Here is a 17,624-nt window from a genome sequence, read left to right as displayed (position 1 = left end):
TCTGAACAAATCTTTTTGCATTGGATAGGAATCTCTCTCACACTACTCGCATGCCTTACATCAGAATTTTTTTTTGCAATTGAGTCTCCATTTTGTATTCTTTCAAAGGGCTCTGAGGGCTTGGGCTGACTTGTATCCTCACACAGCCAAGCAAGTTTTGGAACGTCACTCCAACTCTTTGGCAAAATGCTAAATTCTGTTTGAGTGCCAAAGGTACTGCTCCTGTAGCTTTGGTTCCATTGCTTTCTGTTTCACTGGAGATCTTGAAAAGGGACATCAATGCATATTTTAGCATTCCTTTCTTGCAGGGACTCTGATGAAGTTGAAACTGTACGCCACAAACTGGGAGATCTCACAGACCTCCACGGCCTGAAGAGGTTTGTGCTAATAATAGACCTTTTCACATTTTGTAGAGTTAGTTCTCCTTAATTTAAGAGGGGGTATTAAACAAAATAAATATTTAAAGAACAGTGCACAGTATATTCATTACTGCTCTGTCCATAAGAAATCTTTCTGTCATTTCACCATCCCTGGCTTGCTTTTTCTTGCCCAGGATTATTAAGGAAGTTCGGAAGGACAAAGGGCAGGATGACTTTCTGGGAAATGTGGTGCTTCGCCTGCAGGTGAGGAACGGTATAGTGAGTTGAAATCCTATTGAAAATTTACAGTCCGCAATCAGAAGATATTTATACAAATTATCACCCGCCAGAATTCTCTTAACCGCCCCCCCCCCCTCCCCTGGTCTTTCATGCAACTATTGTTTTCTCTCCTTGTTTGTTTAGGACCTGCATTGCAGGGATGACCGCTGGTGCAAGCTGGAACCTCGCACAGAAACCTACCCCAACAGAGGGCACTGCCACCTGCAGTTCCTTTTCGTCCACAAGAAGGTAGGGGAGAAGTCCATTAACATTTTGATAGAGATGTGAGGTCAGCCACAAGGGGACCAAAGGAGGCCTCCGTGCTGCAGTCTTTGACTAGCATGGCTACTATGGGTGGGGGGGCTTTTCTGCTTTGGTGTGACACCTGTGGAACTCCCTCCTCAGGAGGCTTGTTTGGCCCCTTTCTTTGGTTACCTTCCCAAAGATACTGAAGGCTTTCCTGTATGAGAAGGCATTCAGGTGTTCTAAAACTATGAGCCAGTGTGGTGTAGTGGCTAGAGTGTTGGCGGGAGATCCGGGTTCTTGTCCCCACTCAGCCATGGAAGCCCATTGGGTGACTTTGGGCCAGTCACTGACTCTCAGCCCAACCCACCTCACAGGGTTGTTCTTGTGAGGATAAAAATGGAGAGGAGGAGGATTACTGTATGTATGCCACCTTGGGTTCCTTGGAGGAAAATAGATTTATTTATTTATTTATTTATTACATTTTTATACCGCCCAATAGCTGAAGCTCTCTGGGCGGTTCACAAAAATTAAAACCATAATAAAACAACCAACAGGTTAAAAGCACAAATACAAAATACAGTATAAAAAGCACAACCAGGATAAAACCACGCAGCAAAATTGATATAAAATTAAAATACAGAGTTAGAACAGTAAAATTTAAATTTAAGTTAAAATTAAGTGTTAAAATACTGAGAGAATAAAAAGGTCTTCAGTTGACGATGAAAAGAGTACAGTGTAGGCGCCAGGCAGACCTCTCTGGGGAGCTCATTCCACAACCGGGGTGCCACAGCGGAGAAAGCCCTCCTCCTAGTAGCCACCTGCCTCACTTCCTTTGGCAGGGGCTCATGGAGAAGGGCCTCTGTAGATGATCTTAAGGTCCGGGCAGGTACATATGGGAGGAGGCACTCCTTCAAATAACCTGGCCCAAAACTGTTTAGGGCTTTAAATGTCAATACCAGCACTTTGAATCGGGCCCGGACCTGGACTGGCAGCCAATGAAGTTGTAGAAGGATAGATGGGATATAAATGCATTAAAATAAATAATACTATGATTATCATACTAGTATGGTAATACTATTGAGAATGAGCATTTTACTGGTATGGGCTTTGTCTTATGGATTTGTATCCTGCCCTGGGTCTATGTGTACTTTTAGGCGGAAGGCTCTGAGTGCTTCCAATTGAAAGACATTGTGCAATTATTTTGTCTTTTTCTCCTTATCAGTTTCTTTTTGTTAAGAAGAAAAGATGAAATTAGTGATGGGAAAGCATAGGAGGGTTAAAATTGATGATGATGATGTCTGGAACCAACTCACCCTCCATAAAATTCTGTGAACGAAGCAGGTGATTGCAGACTTTAAAGCCTCCTCTGGAAGCATCCTACCAGTGCTTCCAGAAGAGGCTTTTATTGCACCATCGCCCTTCCTCATTCATATTATTTCATGGGGAGAAAATATCATCTTCCACTCATCATACTCTGCTTTTTCCACCACGTCTTCTGTAGAAAGCCCAGTAAGAAAAGGCAGAATAGCTGCACGATGCCTTCTGATTCCTAGCACTAGGACCCTGCCATCTGGAAACACACCAAGTCTTGGACAAAGGGAAATAATAAACATAATAAGTCACGAAACAACATTTTCCCTGCCAGTGTGCTAAAACATCAAGGGCTTGCTATGCTTGAGTGTTAAGCGATACACTATTCCCAAGCTTCTCTGATATTATGAAGTAATGTCTCTCTGTAGAGAGGAGGCTTGTTGCTCCCCCAGAAATCCTCATCGTATCTAAATGCTGGATCCTTGATTTGTTTCCTTTTCAGAGGGCCACCACAGCCAGTAAGACGCAACCAAGCTACACAGTCCACCGGCACGTTCTTCAGCAGATGGTTTCCTATGAGATTCTTCAGTATCAAGTAAATGGGAAAGAACAAAACCAGCTCAGGAAAAATGCTAAGGAGTAGAACATAGCAGGGAAGCACACACTCTGCTTCTCACTGGAGTGGCATACCAGGCTAAAGAATGCCTTCAATTATGCTTCTGTGTCTCGTCATCTGCTCCTTCCACCACTCTGCTCAAGGGCAGATGCAGAGTTGATGACCCTGTTCAGAAGACACCTTAAACCATGGCTTTAACCACAGTGAATAAGGCAAAAAGTCTTATTCACCGTGGTTAAAGCTGTAGTTTAAGGTGTCTTCTGAACGGGGCCAATCTCTAGCAGCAACCTCTTGCAAACGTTTGAGCTGTAGTAGTAATTTATTACTGCTTAGGCCATAGGCCATTCGCATACAGAATAGATACACTATGGAGAAACAACAATATAAAAATACTACATATAATCACAAACAGATCGTACATAATAAAAGAATAAAATTCAGTACAATTAAAAGCATAATTTGAATATAATTTTTTTAGTTAAATAAGACCATCTCCAGCACAGTCAACTGCAATCTCAATAATAAATCTTGCCCGAATTTTCATTGCTGCCAGGGCAAAAAGAGATACTTTGTGCGTTACCCTAGAGTCAGTGTCAGACAGGAGATAGAAAATCTTTTCTGAAGTGGTATTGAAGTGTAGTTGATACAGAATAGAGTCCAAAAATTTGGTTCTTGGTTCAGAGTATAAAGAACAGAAGAGCAAATAATGAGGCAGATCCTCAATTTCTGGGGCCCCACAAATACACAGACGGAGGGCCAAAGGGGTGCGCTGATATCTGCCATCCGTCACAGCTGCTTTTGAGCTGTAGGTTGATTAAGCAGACTGGCTGATTGGCAGCTCCACCTATAAAAGTGCATCCACAGGTAGATTTAGGAAGCATAAGCAAGAAGTCAGAAACTAATTATGTAGTTGGGGGGAATGAACTTCGCATCTCCTTTAAAAACCAGGAGGAGAGGTCATGTGATGGATTTCTGTTCTTGTCTCCATGTGTTTTTGTTCTACAGTACAATATAATGGAGCAATATTTTTCCTCCTCTTCAGACTGGTGCCATTTTAAGTTTAATAACATACTTTCAGTGAAAACAATGTCAACCAGATGTACAACATGACATGTGCTTCAAAACAAAGACACATTAGTGACAAACAAATGTAGGCAAGGTGCTGCTTTGTGCAGTGTCTACTCACTATTGTTTCGGGTGCTACGAAGTTCACATTATTGAACTGAGTTTTCCTGCACTATCTTGCTCTAGAGCAGAATTGTTTAATTATTTTGCAGGTGTAGCAAGCAATTATTTTGCAGGTGGAGCAAAGGGATATAATCTCTCCTTTGCTGCCCATGGTGACTGCTAGCATTCTCATCCCAGCCTTCAGTTTCCTTATGACACAACATATGTGCACACATGTGCAGTGTTGTAAGGGAACATGGTAGTCATGGCACCTCACAGAGAAAATAAAGGTTAATGCTGAGTGGATGGGAAGAATTGGAAATTAGGTAGGACCTTTTCAGAGGCTGGGTATCCTGGATGTGGCCCAACGGCCACTTAATGTAAAAGAGCATCCTATGAGCAAGAGTGAGATGATGTACCATGTCACATTGATGAATATAAGCGACATTCTTGGGAGTGGTTCAGTAGCTTGTCTCCATGCAGAGGGCTCAGTTTATTTGTCTCCGATTCTTTCCATCCAATCCACTAATCTATCCTTGGTAAATGGGGCCAAATGAAAACTGAATGTCAGTGGAAACAAGCACCAAACCAAGTGTCTCACTGGGCATTAAGCAGCTAGTTCTTAGAGCTTCTCAAAGCAGTCATATACCGGGACTGCTGCAATCACTGTCTTCTACCTGATTAGGAGGAATCATTTTGCTGTTCCCCTTCTCTCTAGGCTGGCAGCACATCCTGGAATGGGGAGTTAAGCAAACATGCCAGTACAATCCTGTATCTACATGCTACTCAGAAAGACCTTTCAGACTTCCACGAGGTTATGGCGTAAGTATCTCCTACACCTTCCCCTCTACCCGATGTGGCAGCATCTGGGAAACAAAATCCTGGTTTGAATGTAACAATAACCCAGGGTACAGGCTGAGAATAGGTTGTCATTGAATGACGGCTTGACATTATCTCTGAACCCTGCCCTATGTTAATCACGAACAACCCAGATTTCACAAGCCAACAATAAATGATGGGTTATGTTCCTGGGTTGTAACAACAACTCATGATTCAACAACAAGCCATGATTCAATGACAACCTATACTCTGGGTTACCGTTCCGTGTGAACAAGTCCAAAGACTGACTTAAGAGCTTGGTGCTGGGAAGGGACCTGGTTTCTGTTCCCAGCTCTGCTACTCTAGTTCCTTAAATGTTTAAAATGCCAATAATTGTTATTTCTTATTTTAGAAGGCTGCTACAAAGTTTAATTAAAGCTTGCAGGCATGCCATGTGATCAATGGAAGTTATTACAAAACCTAAGAGTTAATCACAGATATCCTCTTCTGATTCCTCCACTACATCTAAAATCATATTGCACAGTTTTGATTATTTTGGCTTTCTTTTTTAAGTGGGATCTCTTCTTCTTGATTAATTACTGCATGCTGCATACTGAATGTGATTCCAGGAATGGGCCTTTGCAGGGCTATTTACTGTTCCAGAATAATATGTATAATCCTTTTTCTTCCACCATCACTTCTATAATAATCCTGCCATCACTTCTATTATAACCAGTTTCAACTTCTGGGGAAAAAAATATTTTATGACAGAAAGAAGTTAAAAAAAAAAATCAAGTCAAATTTTGGAAAGATACCAAATCTGCATAAATTTATTCCAGTCAATGAATGTGAGTTTGTTTTTGTTTTATTTTTATTTCAGAATGTGGAGGTGTTTTTTTTTTATTTGATTCATTTGGATATTCCGCCCTTTTGAGTGAATATTGCCATAACCCCACTAGTTTTGTGAGAGGTTTTATCCTCCTTATTTCAGTCCTCTTCTTCCCTCCTTGACACAGGCACTGGCTGGCTTACAGCAAGCTATACCAGATCTTAGAGTTCGACAGCAACTGTCTGCTCCACCAGATCACCAGCATAGAGTACCAGTGGGTTCAAGGACGGTTAAGAGCTGAACAGGTAAGAAATAAAGGACATGGAATTGTATGGCTGGTAGAATATTCCTGTCCAGCTAAAGAAAACCTTAGAAACAGTAAGGCTTGATCTAGAAGGGATTTTTTTTATTATTTATTTATTTATATAGCACCATCAATGTACATGGTGCTGTACAGAGTAAAACAGTAAATAGCAAGACCCTGCCGCATAGGCAAATGTCTCTGTGAGTAGCCCTTCCTGGTTTTGTGCAACTGGTATAACATTCAAGAAGGAACTGCATCGTAGAGAAGTACGTTCCTTCATTTGTTGTAACTTTGCCATGCACAATCCTTTCCAAATACTACCAGCCATGTGAAAATAGGAAGCTTGAATAAAACTGGATGTTATGGTAAATGTAGGCTTGCCAGTCCTCAGTGGCCCCATTCAGAAGACACCTTAAACCATGGCTTTAACCATGGTGGTTAAGCCAGAAAGATGGGCTGTGTTCAGAAGACACCTTAAACTACGGCTTTAACCACAGTGAATAAAGCAAAAAGTGGTTAAAGCCATGGTTTAAGGTGTCTTATGAACACGGCCTGTCTTTCTGGCTTAACCACTGTAGTTAAAGCCATGGTTTAAGGTGGCTTCTGAATGGAGCCAGTGTGTATTTATGCAGCAACACTGACATACTCTAATTCTGATGCATGCACAAAACCTTGGGTGGCTCCTAGCAATTGCTGCTCTTGACCCTACACCCACCAGATTTTGCCTTTTTTTACTGCAAGCTTTTATAGAGACCTTGGGGAAGGGCTCGGGAGTGGGGTTGCTGCCCTCAAGATCAACTGAGAACAGCAGTGTCTTTCTCATCAGATCTAATATATTCTTTGCTGCTTCCTTCAGGAAACAGAGTTGGCTGACTCTTTCCAGTCCTTGCTGTCCTATGGGATTTCTCTCATCCAGAGGTACCGGATTGTCTTCCCGCTCTCTGCTCCCAAGTCTACACAGAGGATACAGTCACTGCTCAGGTTAGCGGTCAGACCATCCTCCATGAAAAGGGGACCATGATCAGCCCTTGCACATTTAGGTTTAGGAGGAAAAGTTTCCAACAACCATCAAATAGAAATACTGACTAGCATTCTTGCCTGATTAAGCAGCAATGCATGACCTTGTGTGAACATTATTTGTGTCTGTGTTAAGTGGCACTTCAAAGGCTAGCAAATTTATTATGGCATAAGCTTTTGTGGACTAGAACTTATAGTTTATGCATAATAAATGGTGTCACCAGATGGTTGGTTGGTTTTGGTAGAACAGACTAACACAACTAAACTTCTGTTTAGTGCAATCTTGTACATGTCTACTCAAAGTAAGTCCCACTGAGACAAATTGGGCTTACATCCAGGTAAATACATATAGGATTGCAGCCTAAGCCACCTCTACATCTTAGATGTTTACATGTGCAGAATTATTATTATTGTTGTTGTTGTTGTTGTTGTTGTTGTTATTATTATTTCTTACCTGCCTCAGGTAGGGAACAACATTAGTACAACAATACTATATAAATCAAATACATAAAATTAATTAAAAGCATAAAAAACCAATACAATATCAAAATAACGATCAACTCATCTTAAAAATTCTTGGTTTAAAGTTCATCTGGGTAGGCCTGCTGGAAAAGGCTAGTCTTTAAAACTTTAAATGAGATGAAAGAGCAAACTGAAGCCCTTCAGACTGCAGGTGGGGGATATGTTCTCCCCATGTGAAAAAGAAACTTCCCTGTAAGAAGGAAACTAGTACAGCAGGAAGAGAGCTGGGCTATTTGTTTATGTAATGTATTTATATTCTGGTCTTTAGGATAAAATCCTCACAAGGCAGCTAACTGCAATTAATAAATATAAAATATTAAACAATAAAACATTTAAAACAAAAGGAAAACCAGTAAATTAACTATTTAAAACAGCAGCAACTAAAAAATGAAGCCAGATAAAGTCATCAATAAAAAGCCAAGCAGAATAAAGAAGGGAAGATAGTTCCAAAGATGTGGGGTCACTGCTAAAAAGGCTCTGCCTCTGATACATGCCAATGTGAAGGAACTTAATGGTGGGCTAGACAGTAGGGTCTTTGGGGCCAATCTCAAGGCCTTGGAATTTCAAGTAACCTGGTCCCAAACTATTTGGGCTTGAAAGGTCAAAAACAGCACTTTAAATTGAGCCTGAAAAATGAATAGGCAATCAATGCAACCGTTGCAGAATTGGTGTGATGTGATTTGAGTGCCTGGCCTCCACAAACATTCCCGGAAGCTGCATTTTGTACCAGCTGAAGATTCTGAACTGTCTTTATGGGTAGCCCCATGTAGAGAGTCTTACAGTAATCTATCCTGTATGTAATTTGCAACGTGTACCTGAAACCAGTCCTTTTTCTCCAGATAGTGTTGCAGCAGGCAAACTAGCCTAAATTGGTAAAAGTTTGGTGTCACCCCAGCCCCCAAAGGCACCTGCACCTCCATAGATAGCTCTGGGTATAAGAGAACCAACAGACTGCATATCTGAGTTTTAGGGGAAATGCAACCCCATCCAGGAGCAGTTGGCAAACCACCATCCAGAGAGTGGTTGTGAACCGCCCAGAGAGCTCCAGCTATTGGGCGGTATAGAAATGCAATAAATAAATAAATAAATCTAGATCAGCAGTCTTCCCAACCACCACTGCTTTTGTCTTGTTTGGATTAAATATCAGTTTGTTCACCCTCCATCCATCCAAGAACTGTCTCCAAACACTTATTCAGAATTTTTACCACCGTGCTGGAATTAACATCATGACTGCAAGCCCCACTCTGGAGGGGTAATTTAGAAGAGCCCTGTGGTCAGTCTCTCTCTCTCTCTCTCTCTCTCTCTCTCTCTCTCTCTCTCTCTCTCTTTCCCCATACATCACTAGATCTCAGCAATGTGTTTTTTGTCTTCACAGGGTTTTGGTCCAGATGTGTAAAATGAAAGCCTTCAGAGAATTTTGTACTTTGACCCCTGACCTTCAACAAATGGTGACAGAGGCACTCAAGGTACAGGTATCTATAGTAAGGGAGGCAGTGGTCGTGAAAATGTGAACAAAAGGAACCCAAAGGCAACCACCGTAGAAACAAAATAAACCCAATGAATTAAATTGTCATTCAAAAAATTATACACACTTGTTTTTACTAGAATAACTATTCACAATCCAATGCTAATACAAGTCTATAACAATCAATTACTACATCAGTGTAGCATTTCATTACATATCAATAAGCATTCAATTGTACTTGACAATCATTTCAAACCAAAAATTTAAACAATCATTGCAGAAAATCCGACCCATAGACATCAAATACTTTCATCTAATTACATCAACAGTATATTAAGACCAAAATTAGTCAACAAGGTTCATGTTATTCCTTGTTTCGAAGTGTCTTCTTCAAAAACATTGGTCTTTGTACTCGCCAACAGGCAGTTGGCCAGCAGAGAAACGGAAAACAATGTGAAGAAGCGAAATACGGTTTACTGATTTTGATATAATACCGGAAGATAGTCTCACCTTGAAAAACTTAATAAAGAGAGATTGCGTGAGCTTTCCACTGCCTGTTGGCGAGTACAAAGACCAACGTTTTTGAAGAAGTTTATGATCTAGCTTCATCTTCAGAGACTGTTGAGCAAGTAACATTTCATAGATGGCTCAGAAGATCTAGTTTTGGTTCTAAACCTTTCTCCCTGTCCCATGTCATGCTTGGACATCTTGCATGATGTACCTTCCATTGCAACCTTGGGTCTGGATAGCACATTGTTCGGATGTAATGACCAATGTCTGATTTCAGCCTCTGCATACGGGTTTTGTATGTTTGGGAGCATGCAGAGAGCTACTGTTGTATTCTTCATTGTGTGTACTGTTTTCTTAGGCCGGAACAGCAGAATGGTTTCAGATGAAGAAGCAACACCTCAAGCCGATGGTGAAGGTAAACTTCTTTGCTAGCCTGTTAGGGTTTATGAAATCTGGTCGGTTGTTGAATTGTGTGCATCCCATAGATTATGGCTGGTCCAATTCATTGGGTTTTTGTCAAACTTGCACTACTGTCCCACCAAGACAGAGTGGAAGTAAGGGATGCTTAGCATATTGCATTTCTTGTTCATGCAAGCAGACCCAGCCTTCTGAAATAAACACTCTTATATAGTCTGGGCAATCAGATATAGCCAGCAGAAACTTCATTAGGGAGAAAAGGGATCATTAGGTCACTTTCCCCCGTTCCATAGAAATTGGTGGTGGCCATATCTGTGATGGCCTAGATAATGTATTAACTTTATTCAAATGAACATGTATCTGGGGAAGGCTGTTTGGCTAGATGAAAAGTGCATTGTGCAAGACGCTCACTAAGTTGCTCAAGCTATTGGTGCTGTTCTAACGTTAAGAACCACCCCATTAACAATGAACCACCCCATTAACAATGAAATCACATCATTGTGTGGGGTGGGAGACTATAGAAGTGGCATTTCTTTTCATTTCAAAAGTGTTCTGAGAGTTCCGCAGAGATGACATTGTGGTGGTGGAGGGAGAAATCCATCCATTTGAAAAAGGGTTTTTGCGGGGAGCAACTAAACTTATGCCAGGACTTCTCTACCCTCTTTCCCCCACCCCTCATTTGCAGACTATGGAGGAGTGTGGCAAGGCCCTGGTTGGTCTTCTTATGGAAGTGAATACAGATCTCCAGCAGTGCCACAAAATCGGGAACAAATGTTTCATCAAGTAAGTCTCTGGACGTTGTTTTTCTCCCCCCTCCCCATGCAGTTTCTGTTGGCTACTCATAAATTACTTGCCCAAGTCTTCCTCCAGCAACAAAAGAGGGTCCTTAGCTATCAAAGCAAGTCGTTGAAAACAAGTCAGAGATTGGATCAATAAACCAAGCAATAGCAGAATCCCACCCCAGTGATATAGTTCCTAGTTCTTCCCAGAAGATTAAGCCACTGCTTATTTTATACATCACTCCACTTAAATGAATGTCTATTTTAACACATATGCCTGTTAGCTGTCATTAAATCAGAAGGAAAGAAAGAAAATATCTGGATTAAAATCAGCTGTTTTGTACCAATCACCTCACTAGAAAGGTCTTCTCTTCTTGTTTATATCTCTGATATATGGAATTCCTCAGAATTTTTTTTTACAGTGAACATCCCTTGTCAGTTGCTATTTTTATGAGAGGCCTACTTTGAAGATGAGATGTAAGTGGGAGGCCTGAGGCCCCTCCCCATCCTTCCCCAAAGAGGACAGTCAGCAAATCACAGTGCCACAGACATCACTTCCTCTACATGGGCCTCTTGCCTTTCAGCTGGCAATTCTGAGGGGTCCAGCTTGATGGTACTGAGAGTGTTGGATATGGCACTGGGGCTCTGGTTGCAGGCCTCTACTGTATGTACATCCTGTTGATGGGCCTGAAAAGGTTGAATATACTATGATAAACCAAGTGGGTTAAGCACACTTTTGGATAGTATTTAGCAAATCTCTGATCACCTGTTTCTCCCTCTTCTTCCTGTGCAGCACCATGAGAGTGGATCTGTTCTCAATTGCATACCTTGAAATGCAGGAGCAGGTGAGTAGCTGCCTTGTTGCTCTGTGACAGGGAGGACTTCGACTTTATATCCCACAGGAGAGCAGAAGATGGTCGGGGAAGGGACCAGTCGAGGGACGAGGCAACAACTGCATCCTCTTGTCTGCCCCAGAGCTTCTAAAATTATAAGCAAGAACTCTGTGCTAGCCCCAGCAACTTCAGTGGGTGGGGAGGGTTAATCTGAGCCCCATTCATGATGAAACTTATCCCTGAGACAGTTATCTTCATGTTTCAACCCAGGACTAATTCACAGGACATTTTCAACCTGGTTGAAATGTACAAACTGGTCATGTGTATACAGTTACATCCAGTCCAGGACCTAGCTAGCACACCTGCCAGTGCTTGTGCCAGCTTTTATACTTGGCTGCTCTTGAGTGTTCCATTGTTTTGGGTGCTCAGGGAACATATTCCTTCAACTGGTCATTACACACCAATTCAAACTGGGATGATGTGAGCAGGGACAGAAAAGAAAGCCAGCTCGGATTGAAATGAGCCTTGCAATAGCACTAATAAAATAGCAAATGATAGATAGATCCCCATAAACATATATCCCATTGGTAGGCTGAGAACCAGTTTTCCCCAACCTGATGCCCTCCAGATGTGTTGGATGACAGCCCTTGCCAGCATGACCAATGACCAGGAATTCTGGGAGTTGTAGTCTAAAACGTCTGGAGGGGGCCAGCTTGGAGACGGCTGCACTAGCCAGTATGGGCTTGGTTTTCTACGTGGTAGAAGTGGGAGAAAGGTGGGGAGGGGAATGTAGTCCCCAAGTACAACTCTTCCTTTGCGATTCTCACCTACAGTCATCTGACCTTAATTCCTGGGCAGATGACTGCTGGAGAGGGAAGCATTCCCTACAATAATCAGGACCCATACCTTGCAGGACTTACATTTGAGACCAATGCAAGTTGTAGCACTCCTGACTGGACTTAGGGCTAGTGTTTTTCAATATTTCAGCAATTGTATTCTGTACCAGATAAAGCTTTCAAACCTTTTCCAAAGGTAACCCAAAGCACAGCTTATTCAAAGAGCCTCCTTGTTGAGTCTCTAGGAATGGCAGTCCACCTTCTGGAAGGCGGAGTTCTACTTCTCATGGACCAATCATAGTTTGTGTTGCCTACTGCAGGTTTCCTGTTACGTGAAGGAGCAGCTGAGTAAGATTGACAGCGGCATGTCCCAGCTCACAGCAGAGAGCCTGTTCCAACTCTATCTCAGCCTGCAGGAGCTGTATCTCATGAAGGACTTTGTGTGCAACAGGTGCTGACCTCCGCATAGCCTCCAGTATTAAGGCCACCACATGGAGGCTGTTTTTACACCTCGCTGTTGCCTACCTACCAGGCCCTACCAGACATAAGGGACTTTGGGGAGTGGCATTGTGTGTCCGCTGCTGTTTGTGTGTGTGTGTTGTTGAGACAGGCTTTCTGTTATGCCTAACCTGGATAACCAGTCAGTCCCTGGAGCAAAACCAGTCTGGAATGATTGAGGTGGCACAAGATGCAGGATTAGTGTCCACTCAGAATCATCTGTGTGAAACAGGAGCTAGTTCTGTGTCTTTTTTTATTTCAGGGAAGGGCCTGATGCACTTACAAACTTCCACCAGTGGTTTAAGGAAGCCATCCCCAAATGGCTCCAAAAGACGTACACAATAGCCCTGGAAAGGACCCAGAGAGCTGTCCAAGTAGACCAGGTAATTGATTCACAGGAAGGCGAGAAAGAAAGACCCTTCCGAGACTTTTTCCAGCTCTCTTCACACTCTTTATGCCTGATGTATATCTTTCACCTCCGTCTTAGAATCATAGAATCATAGAATAGCAGAGTTGGAAGGGGCCTACAAGGCCATCGAGTCCAACCCCCTGCTCAATGCAGGAATCCACCCTAAAGCATCCCCGACAGATGGTTGTCCAGCTGCCTCTTGAATGCCTCTAGTGTGGGAGAGCCCACAACCTCCCTAGGTAGCTGATTCCACTGTCGCACTGCTCTAACAGTCAGGAAGTTTTTCCTGATGTCCAGCCGGAATCTGGCTTCCTTTAACTTGAGCCCGTTATTCCGTGTCCTGCACTCTGGGAGAATCGAGAAGAGATCCTGGCCCTCCTCTGTGTGTCTTGTCAAGTTATTTTTATTATATAGCCAACGCAGCACCACTGCACAGCCACGATGGCGTAAATAGGGCGTATAGACAACCCCCAGTTGGGTAGAGCAGTTCTAAGTACCTGGGGGTGGGGGAGATCTTTGATGTGACATCCAGTGCCCTACTGGCTTGCAGTGGTCAGGGCATGAGATGGTGGGGGGTACTTTTCTTTGGACTTTTCTTTTCTTTTTTTTAACTTTCAAGGGGCTTGATCCAGGGGCCTGTCTGGAGGCAGAGGAAACAAAGCCTGTTTCTGACATGTTCCCAGAACACCCCATTAAGGCTGCTGCCACTGATGAGAACACCATCAATGGTACTCCTATGCCTGCAGAGCTTTCTATGGGCACTCTTGGGACCTCTGCAGCAGACAAGCCACCCTGCCAGTGGAACGGAACTACTGCCCCGGCCTCACTCCCCTCAGCCAGCTTTCAGCATGTGTTGGGCTGGCTAAGTAACTTGTTTTTTTAACAAACAAACAAACAAACCACCCCAAATCCTCCGATAGCTACTTGCACTAAGCTAATGAAGTAGGTGGGAGGATCAGAAATCCCCATTGTCTGTCTCGGAGATTCAAGCTCCAAGGTGGCTGAAGAACGTAAAAATAAATCCTGCTTTTGCTCAACTGTGTCACTGTGTTCCCCACCTCCTTTCATTTCTGTTCAGCTGACACCATTGGGGGAGCTGAATAAACATAGTACATCCACTGTGGACTTATCCACTTGTTATGCTCAGATGGTAAAGACTTGGCAGCAGTTGGACTGGCCAGATCCTGATGAGGCCTTCATGATCATGGTGAAATTTATTGAGGTATGTATAGAGATGGGCAAGTCACTCTATTTCTGGTCTGCACTACTTTCACTTGTGTTTACCCAAAGGTCCATTCTGGCCCTGTTCAGACAACACACTAAACCATGCTGCTTAGCACAGAATGGTTAACAGAATGCATTAACCTTAATGCATTCCATTAACCATTTTGTGGTTAAGCAGCATGGTTTAGCGTGGTGTCTGAACAGGGCCTCTGTCTTGTAAATTGCATGAAAATTGACATTTACATACTTCTCAGGTTGTATTAGCAAACCAAAGCATGCAATTTTAGGGCAATTTATTCAGATGGATTATCATAGCAACATTTGGAATTCAGAGTTTGACATGCCTTGCCTTTTACGGTAAAATTGGGTGGATTTCCCATTTCTCCAAGGATTAGAGTTGGAGATGGGAATGATTTAACTATAAAGAGCTAAGAAATGTTCCCCTTTTGAGGAGGGTTACCAAATGCATTTTGCTTTCATGGTCAGGATTTAATTCCTCTGCCATAATTTGTGACAGGAAATTTTCAAAAGCAGCCTGTTGTAAAAGCATATTCCAGTAGTCCAAACAGGATGTAACTAAGGCAAGTGTGACCGTGGCCAGATCAGATGTCTCTAGGAAGGGGCTTTAGGAATGCTTGCCTAATAGCAGCCTCTAACAAGGAAAGTCTGGTATATTTCTGAATGGTGGCATGAACCCCTCGGGTGTTTCTGCAATTGTGCTATACCACAGTGACACCTAGTGCTTGGGTAATGGAACATGTATAAAGGCAGAGAAAGAAACCCCCTGGGGAAAAACATGCATAAAGGAACCAGTGTTAATCACACAAAGAATCTGGAAGCAGAAGCCTCAGTAGAGGTACAGGTTAAAAGCCTCATGTAGAAAAGCCCTTACTGAACTTCTGGGTGTGATGCATCTTGCATCACACTCTTGGTTTTTGCATGTGGCCCACTGTATTCTGGACAATAGGGGGGTTGGAAGATTTGGAAGACCCTTCTTCAATCCAAGGAAGAACGCAGAACCTATAATCCACAAAGACGCATAAATTGGCATTGACTTAGACCAGCCTTCTGCAATCTGGTGCCCTCCAGATATTTTGGATCTTTACTCTCAGCGTTCCTCAACCGTGGCAATGAGAGCTGGATTTGGAGTACAAAACTCCACCAGGTTGGGGAAGGCTGCCTTAAACAGAAGGCATGATTTTTTAAAGGGAATATGTTATACACAAAACAATAAAACATCCTGTGGTTTGCACTTCACACTTTCTTTCTCATCGTTTGCTGTTCCAATGTCCTCTCAGGCTGCATTGTCCTCTCATCCATTCATTTCATTTATTATATTCCTATTCTGCCCGATACCCAAATCTCTCTGGTTGGTTTACAAGTTTAAAAACCTTAAAAATGCAATATTATACATAGTATAAAAAACATTTAAATACTACTCCAGAACCAAGAGTTAATGCATCTTTCTATGGAAAAAGATCCTGCTTTAAGTTGGACCAGAGGGTTGGACTAATTACTTTTATCAGAACCAGATACATTTCCCCTCTTGAAATTCCCTTGTCACATTGTGTAGAAGATCTTCCTTTGCCTGCCCACATCCTTCCCAGGTCTCCTTGCAGGATGCAGTAAATCTTGGGTATGCCAGGGTTTGATATGGTGAAAGCCTTTGCTTCCACAGAGCACAGTATCCTCATGTGTTCTCCTTTTTGACTACTTAGGACATGTGTAAAATCGCTCTGATGTACTGCCGGCTGATCAAGACCAGGGCGGAGGAACTGTCCTCAAACCAACGTGAGGAGGGAGAAGCAGCAAACAGGGTGAGTGGTGGAGCCAGATTCCAGTAAGCGTTTGCCTAATGTCGCTTCTCCGCCTGCACATTTGTCCCTCATTACTTCCTCTTTTGGAAGAGAAGGTAAACAACCTGCACAGGGCCCATTCAGTGGGCTGCTTTGATTGCGCTGCTTCTCCTGTGCACAGCAGGAGATATTGGCAACTTCCGTCTTTATTTTAAGTCGGACTTACTGGGGTGTTTTTTCTGGCAAGAAGGGGCAGGAGGCTCATGGGAGGCAGATGACGCCATGAGAGGGACCCACAAAAATCCATGAGTGCCCAGTAATGAGCGTGCAATAAAACGCTCATCTGATGAAGCTCTTAATTTAGGTAGATAAGTTTTTGCATTCATATATTATAGAGGGAGAAAACGTGGAGGCAGTGACAGACTTTGTATTTCTGGGCGCAAAGATTACTGCAGACGCTGACTGCAACCAGGCAATCAGAAGACGTTTACTTTTTGGGAGGAGAGCAATGACAAATCTTGATAAAATAGTTAAAAGCAGAGACACCACACTGACAACAAAGGTCCGCATAGTTAAAGCAATGGTATTCCCCGTAGTAACCTATGGCTGCGAGAGTTGGACCATAAGGAAAGCTGAGCGAAGGAAGATAGATGCTTTTGAACTGTGGTGTTGGAGGAAAATTCTGAGAGTGCCTTGGACTGCAAGAAGATCAAACCAGTCCATACTCCAGGAAATAAAGCCAGGCTGCTCACTTGAGGGAATGGTATTAAAGGCAAAACTGAAGTACTTTGGCCACATAATGAGAAGACAGGACACCCTGGAGAAGAGGCTGCTGCTAGGGAAAGTGGAAGGCAAAAGGAAGAGGGGCCGACCAAGGGCAAGATGGATGGATGATATTCTGGAGGTGACAGACTTGACCTTGGGGGAGCTGGGGGTGGCGACAGCCGACAGAAAGCTCTGGTGTGGGCTGGTCCATGAAGTCACGAAGAGTCAGAAGCGACTGAACGAGTAAACAACAAAAAGAATATTACTAGAGTTTAACTGTAAGAGTTCATTGGGGAAGAAATGGGTTTTTAGTTGGCGCTGAAAGCTTGTGAGACTCAACTTTCCCTCCCCCTCCTTACAGCTCTGCGTTGTGGTCAACAACATTGAGCAGCTCCGCATGATGATCCTGAAGTTGCCATCGCAGCTGGACTGGGCACGTTTGGAGCAGAAGACCCAAGACGTCATTGCACCGGAACAGATCCAGAACACTCTGCACCACCAGCTTCAGGTTACCGTCACCTGCCTGAACAACGAGATCCGAGGCGTGGTGCAGACCCTGGCAACCAAAGTAACCAAGCAGCCTCCTTGGCATTCACCTTTCATTCAGTCTAGAAGAGAAAGGG

The 17,624-nt window shown here is 43.1% G+C and overlaps 1 protein-coding gene across 1 annotated transcript in view; it reads left to right on the top strand.

Annotated features, from left to right (window-relative positions):
- The window catches only part of UNC13D (unc-13 homolog D), a 63,189-nt gene that overhangs the window by 30,426 nt on the left and 15,139 nt on the right, over positions 1–17,624 (top strand). The window contains exons 9-24 of the mRNA XM_063120317.1: positions 309–377; positions 554–623; positions 783–887; positions 2,698–2,790; positions 4,697–4,800; positions 5,814–5,931; positions 6,787–6,911; positions 8,845–8,935; positions 9,803–9,859; positions 10,547–10,644; positions 11,434–11,485; positions 12,630–12,760; positions 13,070–13,190; positions 14,295–14,438; positions 16,159–16,257; positions 17,363–17,569. Of these exons, the coding sequence (XP_062976387.1) occupies positions 309–377; positions 554–623; positions 783–887; positions 2,698–2,790; positions 4,697–4,800; positions 5,814–5,931; positions 6,787–6,911; positions 8,845–8,935; positions 9,803–9,859; positions 10,547–10,644; positions 11,434–11,485; positions 12,630–12,760; positions 13,070–13,190; positions 14,295–14,438; positions 16,159–16,257; positions 17,363–17,569 (1,684 nt within the window). The remainder of the gene's footprint in view (positions 1–308; positions 378–553; positions 624–782; positions 888–2,697; positions 2,791–4,696; positions 4,801–5,813; positions 5,932–6,786; positions 6,912–8,844; positions 8,936–9,802; positions 9,860–10,546; positions 10,645–11,433; positions 11,486–12,629; positions 12,761–13,069; positions 13,191–14,294; positions 14,439–16,158; positions 16,258–17,362; positions 17,570–17,624) is intronic.

This window comes from Elgaria multicarinata, chromosome 3 (assembly GCF_023053635.1).
Source record: "Elgaria multicarinata webbii isolate HBS135686 ecotype San Diego chromosome 3, rElgMul1.1.pri, whole genome shotgun sequence".
Taxonomy (NCBI): Eukaryota; Metazoa; Chordata; class Lepidosauria; order Squamata; family Anguidae; genus Elgaria; species Elgaria multicarinata.
Note: the sequence above shows the minus strand (reverse complement) of the source record. Positions and strands in the feature narration are given on the sequence as shown.